At 29.6% G+C, this 14,044-nt stretch overlaps 1 protein-coding gene across 3 annotated transcripts in view; it reads right to left on the reverse strand.

Moving 5' to 3' along the window:
* LOC129912346 (nuclear factor of activated T-cells 5) overlaps positions 1–14,044 on the reverse strand; it is a 97,665-nt gene that overhangs the window by 11,827 nt on the left and 71,794 nt on the right. For 2 of the 3 annotated variants that reach the window (XM_055990564.1, XM_055990565.1), the window contains exons 4-9: positions 4,911–5,186; positions 3,509–3,652; positions 3,135–3,417; positions 1,454–1,610; positions 1,171–1,385; positions 920–1,112 (exon numbers count right to left, since the gene is read on the reverse strand). In XM_055990564.1, coding sequence (XP_055846539.1) covers positions 920–1,112; positions 1,171–1,385; positions 1,454–1,610; positions 3,135–3,417; positions 3,509–3,652; positions 4,911–5,186 — 1,268 coding nt within the window. The remainder of the gene's footprint in view (positions 1–919; positions 1,113–1,170; positions 1,386–1,453; positions 1,611–3,134; positions 3,418–3,508; positions 3,653–4,910; positions 5,187–14,044) is intronic. The other variant, XM_055990566.1, reaches the window with a different exon arrangement.

Raw genomic sequence — 14,044 nt, forward strand, 5'->3', positions numbered from 1 at the left:
CTTTATTTCTATTTAAGATCTGTGTTTCATTATCCTTCCACTGAAATTGTCATTACGAACGATTTTTATATTCACAATTCTTTTTGGCTTCGCTTTTGTAGCCAGGTAACACCCGAAGGAAGACGTGCTGATATTTCCTCTGTCCCAAAAGTAAAGACAGTTTTGGATATATTAGTTTTTATCCTTTGGTTCCAATGATCTTCTTAACGAGCTGCATTTGGATCGAGGAAACTGAACATCTTTCTATGGATTTCTTGCTCCAAAAAGGTTTGAAAATGAGAACCAGTACCATTTGGACATTATCGAGCATTTTAGATCACCATTTCAAGACGTAGTTCTCCGTTGAGGAGTTAAATTTTTACGTGCCCTTCTGATTTTATAAATAGATCTTGGAAAGAAGACTTACAAGATCAAGAATTGTAGCCGAGAAATCGCTCCGAAATTTTGATCAATTAAATATTTTGCAGAGCGATGAGAATCATTTTTATGTCAATGTTTGTGCAAAAAATAAAATTTTCGCACTTGAGGGGAGATAATCGAAAAAGATTAATTTTTTAAATCGCAGCCCTTGAAGGCTTTTAATTTTTTAAAGTACCAGCGCCATAACTCGGTGAACAAATGGGCGTTAAAATTTTAAATTAAAAAAAAAAGAGTAAATTTTTTTAAAAATAAATATCGCAAGTTGCTTTGGAAGCAGGAAAAAAAAATCATTATGTAGTTTTTGTTGTTGTTGGTTGTTGTTGTTGTTATAGCTGACATTTATATATCCCTAATCTAAACTCAATAGAAACTCAAGCTCAAATTCAAGATAGCCAAAAATATAAAAAATATTCCCCTTGTTGACGACAGAGAGATGAATATTATAAATTTATGCCACACTTGAATTTGAACGAATTTCTAAACTTGAATCAATAGATACCTTGTCCTGACATTGAACCATGCAATGTACTTAACGTTGTTGCAGCCGAGAGCGTAGTATAAGATCCTTTCGGTGTGTATGTAAAGGTGTGTGATTCGCTCTTTTTTCCACTGGAAATAATACACAGTTGTACTGTGACTGGTTTCATGATGTTTTGATGAATGTACGGTGGTACTGTACAAATTAAATGAGTCTAAAAAATAAAAACACATTATATATCAATTATTTTAGGTTTATAATTTATTTCTTACCTGTTGTAAATATTCTTTATCGGGTAAAACTGATTCCTCCCATAATGAACCAATTGTAACCATTTCATTAGTTCTAATATCATCGAGGGTCTCTTGAAATAATACATGTGTGTCTTTAAGGAAATTCTTTCCAATAATAAATAATTCAAGACCTCCATCTACTGGGCAAGAATTTAGGGATTTCTTACATATCTCTGGTACTCCAGGTGGTTGGGCTGTTTGAGTAAAATAAGTTTGAAGTTAAATTCTTTGTTCAATAGTAAAATAGTAAAAGAAAACTTACTGCAAATAATTGGATTCGAACACACTTGTAGAGTTTCTACTGTCCCATCGTCGTGGGTTAATTGTGTGCGAAATACCATACGGCAGCGGGTGGATTTCTTTTTGCTTTTTTGAGCCAAATGATCGGGAAAACGATGTTCTACATCGACATTGCGTTCCTGAAAGAATAAGTTTCTTGATTAGTTTCATCTTTGCAGAAAGTAAGTTTTTTTTCTTTTTTAAAGAAGCATTTATTTATTTCAAGTATTCGCATAGTGGGGGTTAAAACATTTTTTTTTTTTCTTCAATTGTGTCGTTTTTGATTGGCATTTGCATTTCTAGAGTCAAGGGTGGAAGGAATGTGTTGTGTAGATGAAACTATCAACCCTCGACCATATATTTTTAGTTTTAATATCTTTTTCTAAAGAAAGCGACTTATGCGATGCTAAAATTTTTTAGCAAATTTACAGTTTGTGGCTTTATTGGTAGAAAAGCAGCGGGTGTCATAAATAACCGGAAATATAAAAAACAAAATTTGAATCGAATCTAAATTTTTAAGTTCTAAATATGAACTGTCTTCAGGAAGCTGGTTGCGAACTACTGAGGGATATACTCTTTTTAGTAGCATTGAAAACTTTTGTGTTCGTAAACTTGAATTTAGCTTAAGCTTCATAAGAATTAAGTTAAGGTAATCAATTTGGAAGGCACATCAACAATGATTTATTATTATTTATTTAAATGAGAAATGTTGATTTTAAAGTTGGACCAACAAATTTTGAAACTAATTGGCTCTTTCAATTGAGTTGCACCAAACCGATAAAAGCTGCGTTCTTTTGGGGGCATTTATCTACTGCTTAGTACTTAAAGTTGCTTTCAATTACTATTGCTCTATTGAAAATGTAGTTCAAAGTAGCTTTAAGTAGGATAACTGAGAATTCAATATCGATTTCTAATCTGGTTATGAGATTAAACAGAGAAGGGTTATTATATCCAGCAATGTTGGGTCAATCAAAGAATGCCCAGTTACAGTTATGAAACTTTCTCAATATTCAATATTTTTCTTGAATGAAAAGAGGACAATGCCTAGGCTGACACACCCTGCACTTTCTTCTAAAATTTAAAGAATATTTGGGATTTTTTGTTTATACCGACATTGTTGGGAGAACGAAGAGAGTTTTTACTGGAACTTTCAAACGGAGAAGATTTGTTGGGGTCCGAAAAATGATAATAAAAATCTGAGAGAACTATCATCCGCAAACCAAATAATTGCGAAGAGAAAAAAAGATAAAATGGAACGCTTGGACAAATCAACGTTTATTTTGTTGGTGTGTCCTAATTTACTCATAAATCCAGTATGGCAAGTATTGAACGGATCAAAAGGTATTCTTATTCAACGAAGAAGAGGTTCATCATTTCCAAATTATCGCATTTTCGATAAAAAAAATCTTAGTGTGAAAATATTTAGTGTACTTTCAGTCACTGAACACCTTCTTTGAATTAAATATGTAGTTAGTTTGCTTTGGAAAGAGAGGGGCTATTTCAATTTATCGATAGTTCCAAGCTGTTTGATTTCTCATTGATGGGTAACGGTTCTGGAGCACTAAGCTTTTATATTTTATCATAAGTTAGCAGAATAAAAGGTTTAATCACATGGTAAAGTTTATCTTGGGAATATACGTATGTACGTAGAAGTAATGCCTTACCTTTAGAATTCCAACACAATCACATGTGATCGTCATATCCGATTCTGGCTTAAAATCAATTTCAATTATCATAGTACCATCGACTTTCTTCTCATTGCACTGTGTTGAGTTCTTCCCGGCTACCTTGCATGCTTGATAAAACATATGTGGCGCTACACGACCAATATCTGTTCCAATAAATACTTGCAACAATGCTGGTTTATTATAGCCAACCATTCGAACAATTGGAAAACCATTTCCACTGCGATCTTTCACAGCACCCCGGCTTCCTTCTGTTTGATATCTATATTAAAGAAATAATATAAATTATAGCATTCAAATGATAAAGGGTATGATGTTATAACACAGTACACAGTACTGTGATGTTATAATACCTTGCTCTATGTTGTTGTTCAGGTTGTGACAATATTTCCAATTGCACACGACCATTTGATGATGTGGCAACATTATTGAGTGATGCTGCTGGCTGACGTTTGTGTGCAACACGAGGTGCTGATCTGGCACCATTTGAAATATATCTGCAATAAAATGGAAGAAGAAATTGGGGTTAATAAGAGAAAGGATTATTGTTTTTTTTTTTTTAATGGATTAACTAATAATAAAATAAAAATTGCACACCATGCTGAGAAGCGCATACACTTTTAAAAGGTTTGCATTGAAAATTCGAAGCTTCTATAAGACTTTATTTGGTTAAGGTATTTTTTTGTTTAAGTTTTTTAAGTTTGGGGCTTGGTTCTGAACTTTTAGAGATTTTTTCAGGATATTTCTTTAGGAAATAAGTTTAGGAAATAAATTTCTTCAGAAGATTTCTTCACAAAATTTTTTCTGAAGAGTTTTTTAGTAAAATTCTTCTGCAGATTCTTCTGACAACTTTTTTTCTTCAGCAAACTTCTTTAAAAGATTGCTTCACGAAAATTCTTCACAAGATTTCTTGAGGAAACTTCTGCAGAAGACTTTTTAAGGAAACTTCTTCAGAAGGTTTTCTTAATTCAACTTCTTCAGAAGTTTTTTTCAGAATACTCCTTCAGTTAACTTCTTCAGAAGACTTCTTCAGGAAACTTTTTCAGAAAACTCTTAAGGAAACTTCTTTAGAAGATTTCTACAGGAAATTTCTTTAGAATGTTTCTTCAGGAAACATGATTGCTTCAGGAAACTTCTTCAGAAGTTTTCTTAAGGAACTTCAGGAATTTTCTTCAGAAGACTTCGTCAGGAAACTTCTTCAGAAGATTTCTTCAGGAAATTTCTTCAGAATATTTCTTCAGGAAACTTATTTAGAAGATTGCTTCCGGAAACTTTTTCAGAAGTTTTCTTCAGGAATCTTCTTCAGAAGGCTTTGTGAGGAAACTTCTTCATAAGATTTTTTAATTTTTTTTTTTAATTGAGTTTGATAAAAAAGTTATTTTCAATCTTAATATGTTTTTTTGAATAAAATCGAGAACAAAATGGACTTAAGGCCAAACAGTGAAAACCCCTAAACAACCACTATCCCCGTTATTGTATAAAAATATATCATGTGCACAAATAAAGTCTTATCGCAGCTTTTAAGCGTATAATGAGTTAGTAATGAATATGAAATGAGTATAAATCTTTTGTATTTGTTAAATTTTTACTTGCATACAGATTTGAAAGTGTAAAGAAAGAAAAACAACAGTCAGAATTGATCTATACGAACAATAACAAAATAAATAAACAAAAAAAAAAAAAAAATAAACAAATTGATCAATTAGAAAAAATCTATTGTTGTGGTATTTTTTTTTTTTTGGTAAATATCCTTACTTTGTTGTTGGTTGAGGTTGTGGTGGTGGCACATAAGCATTATGATTATTATTGATTGTTGTTGATATAGTTGCCGAAGCAGCAATTCGACTTATGAATGCATCTTCACTGCAGGCATCATCATTATCTAGTTCAACGACTCTTTCGATCTTTTTACGTTTGGCTCGATATTGTATGCGATTCTGAATGGAGTGATGATTTGGTATGATTGTGTATGTTTCATCAGAGTCATCCGTACCGATTTCATCGTGCTGCTCAGCATCGTTACGAGTTGATCTATGTATAGTGTAAATAATTTTTTGTTCGGTTTTGGTGTTTTTGTTTTTATATATGTATAAATTTTTTTAAATAAAACAAAAAAAAAAAAATAGTAAAAAAAAAATACAACTTTCTTTATCTCTCAGAAATATCAGTGGGTTTTATTGAATGAGCAGCTATTGATTAAGGTAGAAATTGAGTGTGATAGAACAAAGAAAGAATAATATTATGTAGAGGTCTAGATTGAGTCTGATTAATATGAAATATGATGTATGAATATTGATAGGCTTTTTTTGGTTTTTCGTTTTCTTTTATTAAACAAAATCATTTATCAGATATTTATTCTTAATTAATATACAAACAAATTATGTTAATTAATTCTTCACATCATTTTTGTTTTTTTTTTTTGCTTATCAGTGTATATTTGTTGAAATATGCTAATTAGATTTAATCACGTAGGCTTTTTAGTTTGAATTATACTCATATAAATTGGTAAGGCAAGATATTAAGTTTATTTTAAAATGGTAATGAAATTCGAATGAAATTTATTAGTGCTTTTATTATGTTAACAACAGAGGTTTCAAGGCAATAAATAAAACGGTTTAAGTTACAGCTAGAAAGATCAAAATATTTAATATCGAAGAGTTTTTTATATTAAATTGAGTCAAAATTACTATTATGAATTAAACAGGAATGTAAAACTACAGGATAAAATGACGGTTCCGCTAATGTATCATGTCGGACAAAGAATAGCAAAGATGGACTCATGTCGTGAACGTGACTTTCTCATATAAGAGGGAGTAGAGCATCTTCGTCATAAAGAGCTTTGGGTGATCGGTGTCCAAAAAGCCACATATCACAGGAAAACTCATCATAAGCAGCTTTCCAGGTGAATTTCTTTTATGGATCTTCTCTTAGGAAGGGACACTTTTTAGTTGTTGTTTTATATTTTTGTTTATTAATTGTTTTTGTCAATGATTTCATTTACATTCTTATGCATAGTTTGAATCAACTATATCAGAAAAATTACTCTTGAAGCTTTGAACGTAACTGCTAGAATTTGGAATTGGCTAACGTGTGCTGTACATGTGCAGCTTGTTTATGTACGAAACAGTACGCAAAGGAAGAGAGGTTGAATGATCGTTTCAAGGTGACCAGGGTATTGAAATTTCTTGACGATTTTTTAAAATATCGTATTTTTGAGTTGATTCAAACTTTTTAGTAGCCGACTCATACAATTTCATCTTTAAACTTTCAGAAAAAACATATTTCTGTATTTAAAAAAAATGTTTTCTTTTAAAAATCTATTTTTTGATTATGTTTCCGAGCTTAGCTAATAATTCATTAAGTTCGCATTAAAGATTAATATATATAAATATACATAAACTGTGGTTCTGTACTTTTCACTTAGTCTGGAGATCAATTTTGATAAAGGTGGAAACTTTTTGAATTTACCCAGATTTCTTAGATTAAGTTTATATTTTTAATTAAATACTTTAGCAAATTGAATTTATCAATTTGAAAAATATATTTATGTTTTTGCATATTAAAATAACATTTTATAGGTCGATAAAAATGTTCAATAATAAAAAAAAAATATTTTCGGAAAAGTTGAATAGGAAAGTGCAGATTTATCATTAAAAACGAATGAATTTAATTTAAATCGTAAAAATTTAAATAGCAAAATACAAACGAGAAATTAAAAAGCTTATACCATGAGATTTTTTTTTATCGGATTAATAAGCCTGTTGGTTTAGGAAATTTAATTGAATTGATTTATTAAAAAGAACTGAAAAGAACTGAAATGTTCAAGCATTTGATTATAAAAAGTTGAATTTGATTTGCAAAATTATACTTTTTATTTCCGAAAGATGAATAAATCTTTAAAAAAACAAAAAAAAAAAGGAATTTAGAAGAGCAAAACTCGATAATATAAAAGAACACGTCTGTTCTTTTGAGCTAGAAACATTAGCTGTGAAATTATTCTAAAATTTAGGTTAGGTTTAATAGAATGAGGCTTTTATCCCTCGTACTCAACCTAAGGCTATAGTGAAAAAATTAGTGAACATATTCAATTTCTAATACTTGAAGGGGAAGAAGAAATTCAAATCAAAATCGTTACATAATATACGACTTTTTATCGAAAATAATTAAAATAAATTTGCCTTCGATAATGGCAACAAACGTAAGAAAAATGAATGATTAAGCTATGAAAACATTGTTTTTAAATACATAACTTAATTTTATAATGTAACTTTTAAAAACCATGTTTGTTCAATCATTAAATCATAATCATAGATGTAGGCCAATGCTATAAGTTCAAAAGTCAAGACTATTTTTTTTTTTACAATTTGAAATGTACAATAATTATTATACCCTAACATTATCTAACAGACAAACATAGAAAAAACAACAAAGCCGGCATTTGTTTATTTTATTATTATTATTGATGACCTATTACAATGCAATCTGAACATTTACGGCTAATTAATTTGCGTATGTAAATACAATTTATTGATTAAAACATCATAAAACTGAAAGCACATCATTTATCAGCTGGTTACTCTCTTTTGCCGATTACAAGCAAAAACCTCAGGAAAAAATTGCATTTTACTTAATTCATCTGTCTTCTTTATAAGAAATTATTATTTTTTTTCTATAAATAATTCACAATAAGGTAACCCCACAAGCTCTACAAGCTCATAACAAATTGTGATAAGATGTGGTTTAAAAGTTTATATTGATAAGAATTTTATTTTATAAAGCAAATTCTCGTTTAGCTTTTTAACTGATCTTTTTACCATGACCTAAAAAAAATTAAATAATCCGTCTCATCCCAATGTCATCGCTAAACCGTTTACAGCTTTAAAAAAGTGTTTTTCAAGTTTTGAATCAGAAAGTGATTAAGAGATTAAAATGTCAAATTCAATTGAATTAAACACTCAAAAATATAATTAACTGCTATTTGCTCTTCAGTACTCAACAAGTAGCATTGGACAATTTAATTAATAAATTCGATTAATATTGCTAATTACATTTTTTATAAGACATCGATTAGGTATTTTTTGATTAATAGAATTTAGTTTTAATGGTTAATTAAGTCTTAAGTCTTAATCAAGTGTAATGACAGACACCCTTGAAGGTATCAATATAAAACTTTAACATTTTGATAGGGAAAGTTACGTGCTTTTTTAGTCCAAATAGTTTGATAAACCAACTACGATTGCTGGCTGAATATTATAACTACCATTTTATTGGTAATAGTCGATTCAAAGTTCACACGTCTCCAATATAATAATTTCTTTGTGGACTGTGGAGTGTGGATTCAACAAATTCTTTTGCGAGACGTGTGGAAATACATTTGCGCATTGGTAACGGGTGTAACTACTATTGGATATTGTTGCACACCTTACCACAAATTTACTGTAGATTGAAAACAAATTCGCTAAGAAACAGTTCAAACTCATAATGCTGATAGAGTCGCTGGAAGAAAGGTGACATTTGAAGAATAAAAATAATGGTTTTCAAAAAGCTGTTGCTATCGGGAAATAATATTATGAAGAACCAATAAATAAATTTCAATTGGTTAAATAATTTCAGCAAATATGGATTTTGGATTAATAAAATACCATCAAGCATAAAACTGATAGCTGACAAATGGAAACGGGTTTATAATAATAAATGTTGATTTAATTATAGTATTTTTAACTAATTATTGTTTTTTTTTTTTCTGTTTTAGAGCTTACCACTGAAATCTATTTTATTGGAATAATTTTATTTAAACTTCAAGGACCGATATTAAAAAAACTTCAAATTTATGAGTTGCGATAGTAATAACTAACCTCAATTTTGAATAATCGAAAGTTTTAGAAGACCCAACCAGCAGCGTTTAGAAAGGATACATTTTGAAGTGTTTACTTTACATGATTAAATAACAAGACACCTAAAAAAAAAACAAGGACTTAAATGTAAATGAATAATCTGTTTAAGCTATTTTATAAAACAAATGGTTTTCGAAAAAATATTTTTGGTCATTATTTCGAATATTCAATACAAACAAACCAAAACTTGAGTTCAAAACTCTGATTCAATAGCAGTTTTAAGAAATCAGACGATTTTTAACTTGCTCACAAGCAATCATACTTTGTGAATGAATGCATAAGGTATTTGTTTTGTAAATAATAGTTTTGACAAACTTGAAATCAGCAAAACAAAAATTATTATTGAATAAGGAATGAAAAATGCAACCAATGAAATCGGTATATATTTTTTTTTTTCAAATGTAGTGGCATAGGTATGCACAAGCAGGTAAAGTGCTATTTTCTAGTATATATTTTTCCAAAACAGTTTGAGTTAGAAAATAATGTTTTTGCACCATAATGTAAAAAAAATTTGCGAACTATAACGTTACCCAATTTTATGGGTAATCTGAATTAAATGTTTTGAAAAGAAGGGGAAAAATACTCCCTCGGAATGCTATGGGAGAACATTTTGTTTTGAAAGATTTAAATTGAACGAATGAGGTGCTTGAAGTAAAATGGAATGTTTTGAAACTTGTATTAATACATTCATTGCAGACCTTTAAATTGTTTATCGTGTAACTGTGAAAAATTCTAAATTTCTTCAAAGATTCTGAACAATTAAAATGTTCTTTGAAAGTACCAAAACGTTCGTAAATACATCTTTGGCACCAAAAATTATACTTCGCTTTTGTTCTAGATATTCAGAAGAAACTTTTTATATGAAATAGTTGTTGAAATGTACAGAATTGTCTTGAATAGAGTAGATATCTAAACTGGGTATATTTTCTGCTAATCATTTCACATAAAACTTATTTGTTGTTAGATTTCTCCACCTTAATTAATTGAGTACAAATTTTGACCATTGTAAACTTTACCAATTCCCAATTGAAAATCTACTCTTTTTTTTAAGGCGGTTAAAAACTATTTACTTACATTACTAGTATCATCAGCCGCAATCTGTTGGAGGAAATTGATTCCTCATGAGTGGATGATTAGTAGATTAACTTTATAACTACAATCCAAAAATAATATTCACCTCGAGAAGATATTAATATGTATATAGTTGTAGTACTAGATTTCTACTCATGAGTATAGTCTACCTCCTTTCAAGAAACGCAGGCATTGTAACATCAACCACTGTAAATAAAGTTGATATAAATAATAATTTATCTGACTTTTTGTCAACTACAAGGGGAGTCCCGCAAGGGTCAATTTTGGGCCCTCTTTTGTTTTCATTATACATCAACGAACTTCCTAACATTGTAAGGTATTGTAATATCTGTATGTACGCTGACGATGTGCAGTTGTACCTTAGCTGTCCAGTTGGTCTCATTGAACATCACGTTGCTTGTATAAACGAAGACTTGGAGAGCATTTCACGTTGGTCTCAATATCATGGCCTCTTATTAAACCCTTTAAAATCAAATTGTCTTGTCGTTTCACGAAAACCATTAGATTTATCTTACTTTCCTTTGATTGTACTAAACAATATTCCAATTCCATACCCCGAGACAGCTAGAAATCTGGGTATTCTCTTTAATCGCAGTCTAACATGGGATAATCATATAAATGCAGTTATTGGTAAAACATATGGTGCTTTACGATCCCTTAGGGCGACTCAGTCTTTTACCCCTATCAAAACTCGAATTATGCTGGTGAAAACATTGATAGTGCCAATTCTTACTTATGGGTGTGAAATATATAGTTCGTGCAGTTTTGAAAGCAAGCGTCGATTAAATGTTGCTTTCAACAGCTCAATTCGTTATATATATGGTAAACGTAGATATGAACATATTTCAGCATTATCATTTGGGCTATTCAACATGACATTTAACAGTTTCCTGGAGCTTCGTACCCTCTTTCTGTTTTCTGATATCTTGCTGACGCATGAACCCCACTATCTGTATGAAAGACTACAAATGGCCTCGTCGAGTAGAACCCATCAACTCATTCATCTACGATACTCATCCTTAACATCGGAACGTCAGTTTTTTATAAATAGTGTTCGTCTATGGAATAATCTTCCACGCGATATCAGAAGAATCGAAGATGTGCGAAAAGTGAAGAAAGAAATTAAAAATTATCTATCATCTTAAAACGTTTGAACAGACAAGTAACCTACAAACAAGTAATGTTTAATCTTTATTTAAAATGAACTTAATTTACTTTAGAAAAATTTTTTTTAACTATTTTGTATTATCCTTATATATTTGTAATAATAGCTTCTCACTAGCTTATAAGATATTATATCTTACAGTGTTAAGTAAACGAAATAAAATTGAATTGAATTGAAAAAAAAAAAAAAATATTTATATGATTTGAACGGGTAATTTAAGGGGGGAAATCCCTCCGAAATTTTTTATTTTTGCATTATTTTTTTTTTGCGTAATAAATTTATTTATCAACCGAAGAAACTATTTTCAGTGGTCTTAGCCTTAAATGAAGCCTCAAAAATGCCTAGATAGTCCCGAAACCAATGCGCTCCGAACCTACCATAGTACGAAAACGAAAACTTTAAACGCTTTTTTTTCGAAACTAGTTTTTTTCCGCGCCGTGCAATGTAACTCAAAAACTAATGAAGCTATCGACTTGAAATTTGAAGCAAATTACTCCTTAAATCATTGGCCACAACATGAACCTAAAAGTTGAATAAAATTTGTACAGTAAATATTTTTTTTAACTACTTCTTTGTAAAAAAAACATGGTTTTTTTCGTTTTTTTGATTTCTAATTTTTATTTTTCATTTAAAAAAAATAAATTTAGGTTCATGCAATGTGTACTAATATCATCTAACGGAAAAAAATTTCTTTTTTGAGTTAAGATGATTTCCTGGACCTGTACATTGCACGGCGCAAACTAGAGGCGTCAACTTTGAAAGTCTCCAGAGCCGCCATTTTGTTATTTTTTCATTTCAAAAATTTTTTTTTCAATTCTTGATAATGTCAGTAATATTTTGTCTTTTTCCAAATTTCAATAAGTGCTTTCAGTTTTTCATAAAAAAATAGTGAAAAAGGTGTCGTCTGGAGGGATTTCCCCCCTTAATGATGAAATTCCTTTTGAAATTACTTTTTATTGTCTGAATAGTGTTTTGAAAAAATAAAAATTGTTAAGCACATCCAGAGGTGAAAACCTCGATAACCTGACAGGTCAATTCTAGGACCACATTTAAAATTAATGCATACACAATCTTTAGAAAAATATGATTTGTTTCCGGCAACAAAATTTGTTGTTACCTGTGTTTTTTTTTCAGCAAATTTTGCATTTTATTATTTTCATAAACATTGAAGATTCATAATGTGCAATGAGATTTATCTGATTCCAGACAGAGAGTCAACGTGTTGACCGAAATCGGTGATAACCCAATTCTAGCTTTACATTTTACTGATTTGAAGTAATTCGAAAAATATGTTTTTTTTTATTTTGAAATAGTTTATTTTAATTTTTTGTTGTTGTTTTTTTTTTTTTTGGGTCACGGTACAGTATTCTACGTCAGACAAAACTAATTTTAATACCTTGAGACAATATAAGAAACATAAACTCATCCCCGTTAATTATGCCGGTTAAATGATTGGATCTAAATGAATCTAATTTAACTTCATGTATGCTAATAAGAGGACGTTAAATAGATAATTTAAATATAAAAATCCAAAATGGCTTGCTGCCGATGACAAATTTATTGGCTTACAAACAGGTATTTTAAATTGTTTTATTTTTTTTTTTGCTATGAAACGGATTATTATTTTAATAATGGGGTAGTCCCAAAGCTTAACATAGTTTTATTTTAGAGTTTTTTTTTTTCTATATACATACATATTTGTGAATATAAATTGTTTTATTAAAACTTATCTTAACTTCAAATCGTAGCGCTGAAGGTGGACATGTTTTTTTTTTTTTAGAAAGAGAAACAAAATATATTTTAACAATCCACCTGTTCAGAGAAAATTAACATATATAAGCAAGTAATATGGTCACCTTTTAAAGAGCGTTACAAAATGTTTACATAGTACGAGTGTTCAAGAGAGATCTTTGCTCTCAAAGACTTAATAAAACATATAAAACGATTAATCGTTAAATATATTTAGCTTATGGGTCTAAGAATTTGGTTAAACTTTAAATAATACCTATGTCTTTCTTAAGATTTATATAGAAGTCATGAAAATTATTATTCTTAAGCTTACACAAAAACACATCATTAAAAATGTTTCAGTGTTTTTTATTGTTATTGAATGTGTTGTATTGAATAATAATTTCGATCGTAACAAATATTTTGCATATAAAGTAATCGAACTTTTTTCGTACAAATCAAATGTATGCCAAAAAGTGTTCTCAGAATAAATTACAACTTGAACTCTTATTTCAAACTTCATTGGAAAAAATTGAGAGTAAGGAATATTCTTTTATTTTTGTTCTTTTTTAAACTCTCGATGACTATACTATTTTTTGTATTAACAATGTGACGGAAGTCATCACTTCGTTCGAAAAATTTTGGTTAAAAATTTGATAACCCTTTTCGAGAAGTTCTAGGAATTCATTAGTTACAGTTTATTTTTAATAGGTCATAGAATGTGGCTCAGATACAGCAAAAAAGTCAATGTTATAGTGAATAAAAGGTGCATTTGGGTCGTAATAGCAGCCCAAAACGAATTGAAGTAATTTAGTGAAAAACAATGAGAAAAACCAATTAATATTTTGTGTCTAAATTTCTAAAAAATTGAATGTTGCTTAACAGACTTGGTCATCATCGGGCCTTTTTTATATTTTAATAGATTTACCGTTACAGTATGTGGTTGACCTAAGCCAATCTAAAGGCATGTTTCCTTGGAAAAATTAGTATATACTAGGCATAGAACATCA

This window comes from Episyrphus balteatus, chromosome 2 (genome assembly GCF_945859705.1).
Source record: "Episyrphus balteatus chromosome 2, idEpiBalt1.1, whole genome shotgun sequence".
Classification (NCBI taxonomy): domain Eukaryota; kingdom Metazoa; phylum Arthropoda; class Insecta; order Diptera; family Syrphidae; genus Episyrphus; species Episyrphus balteatus.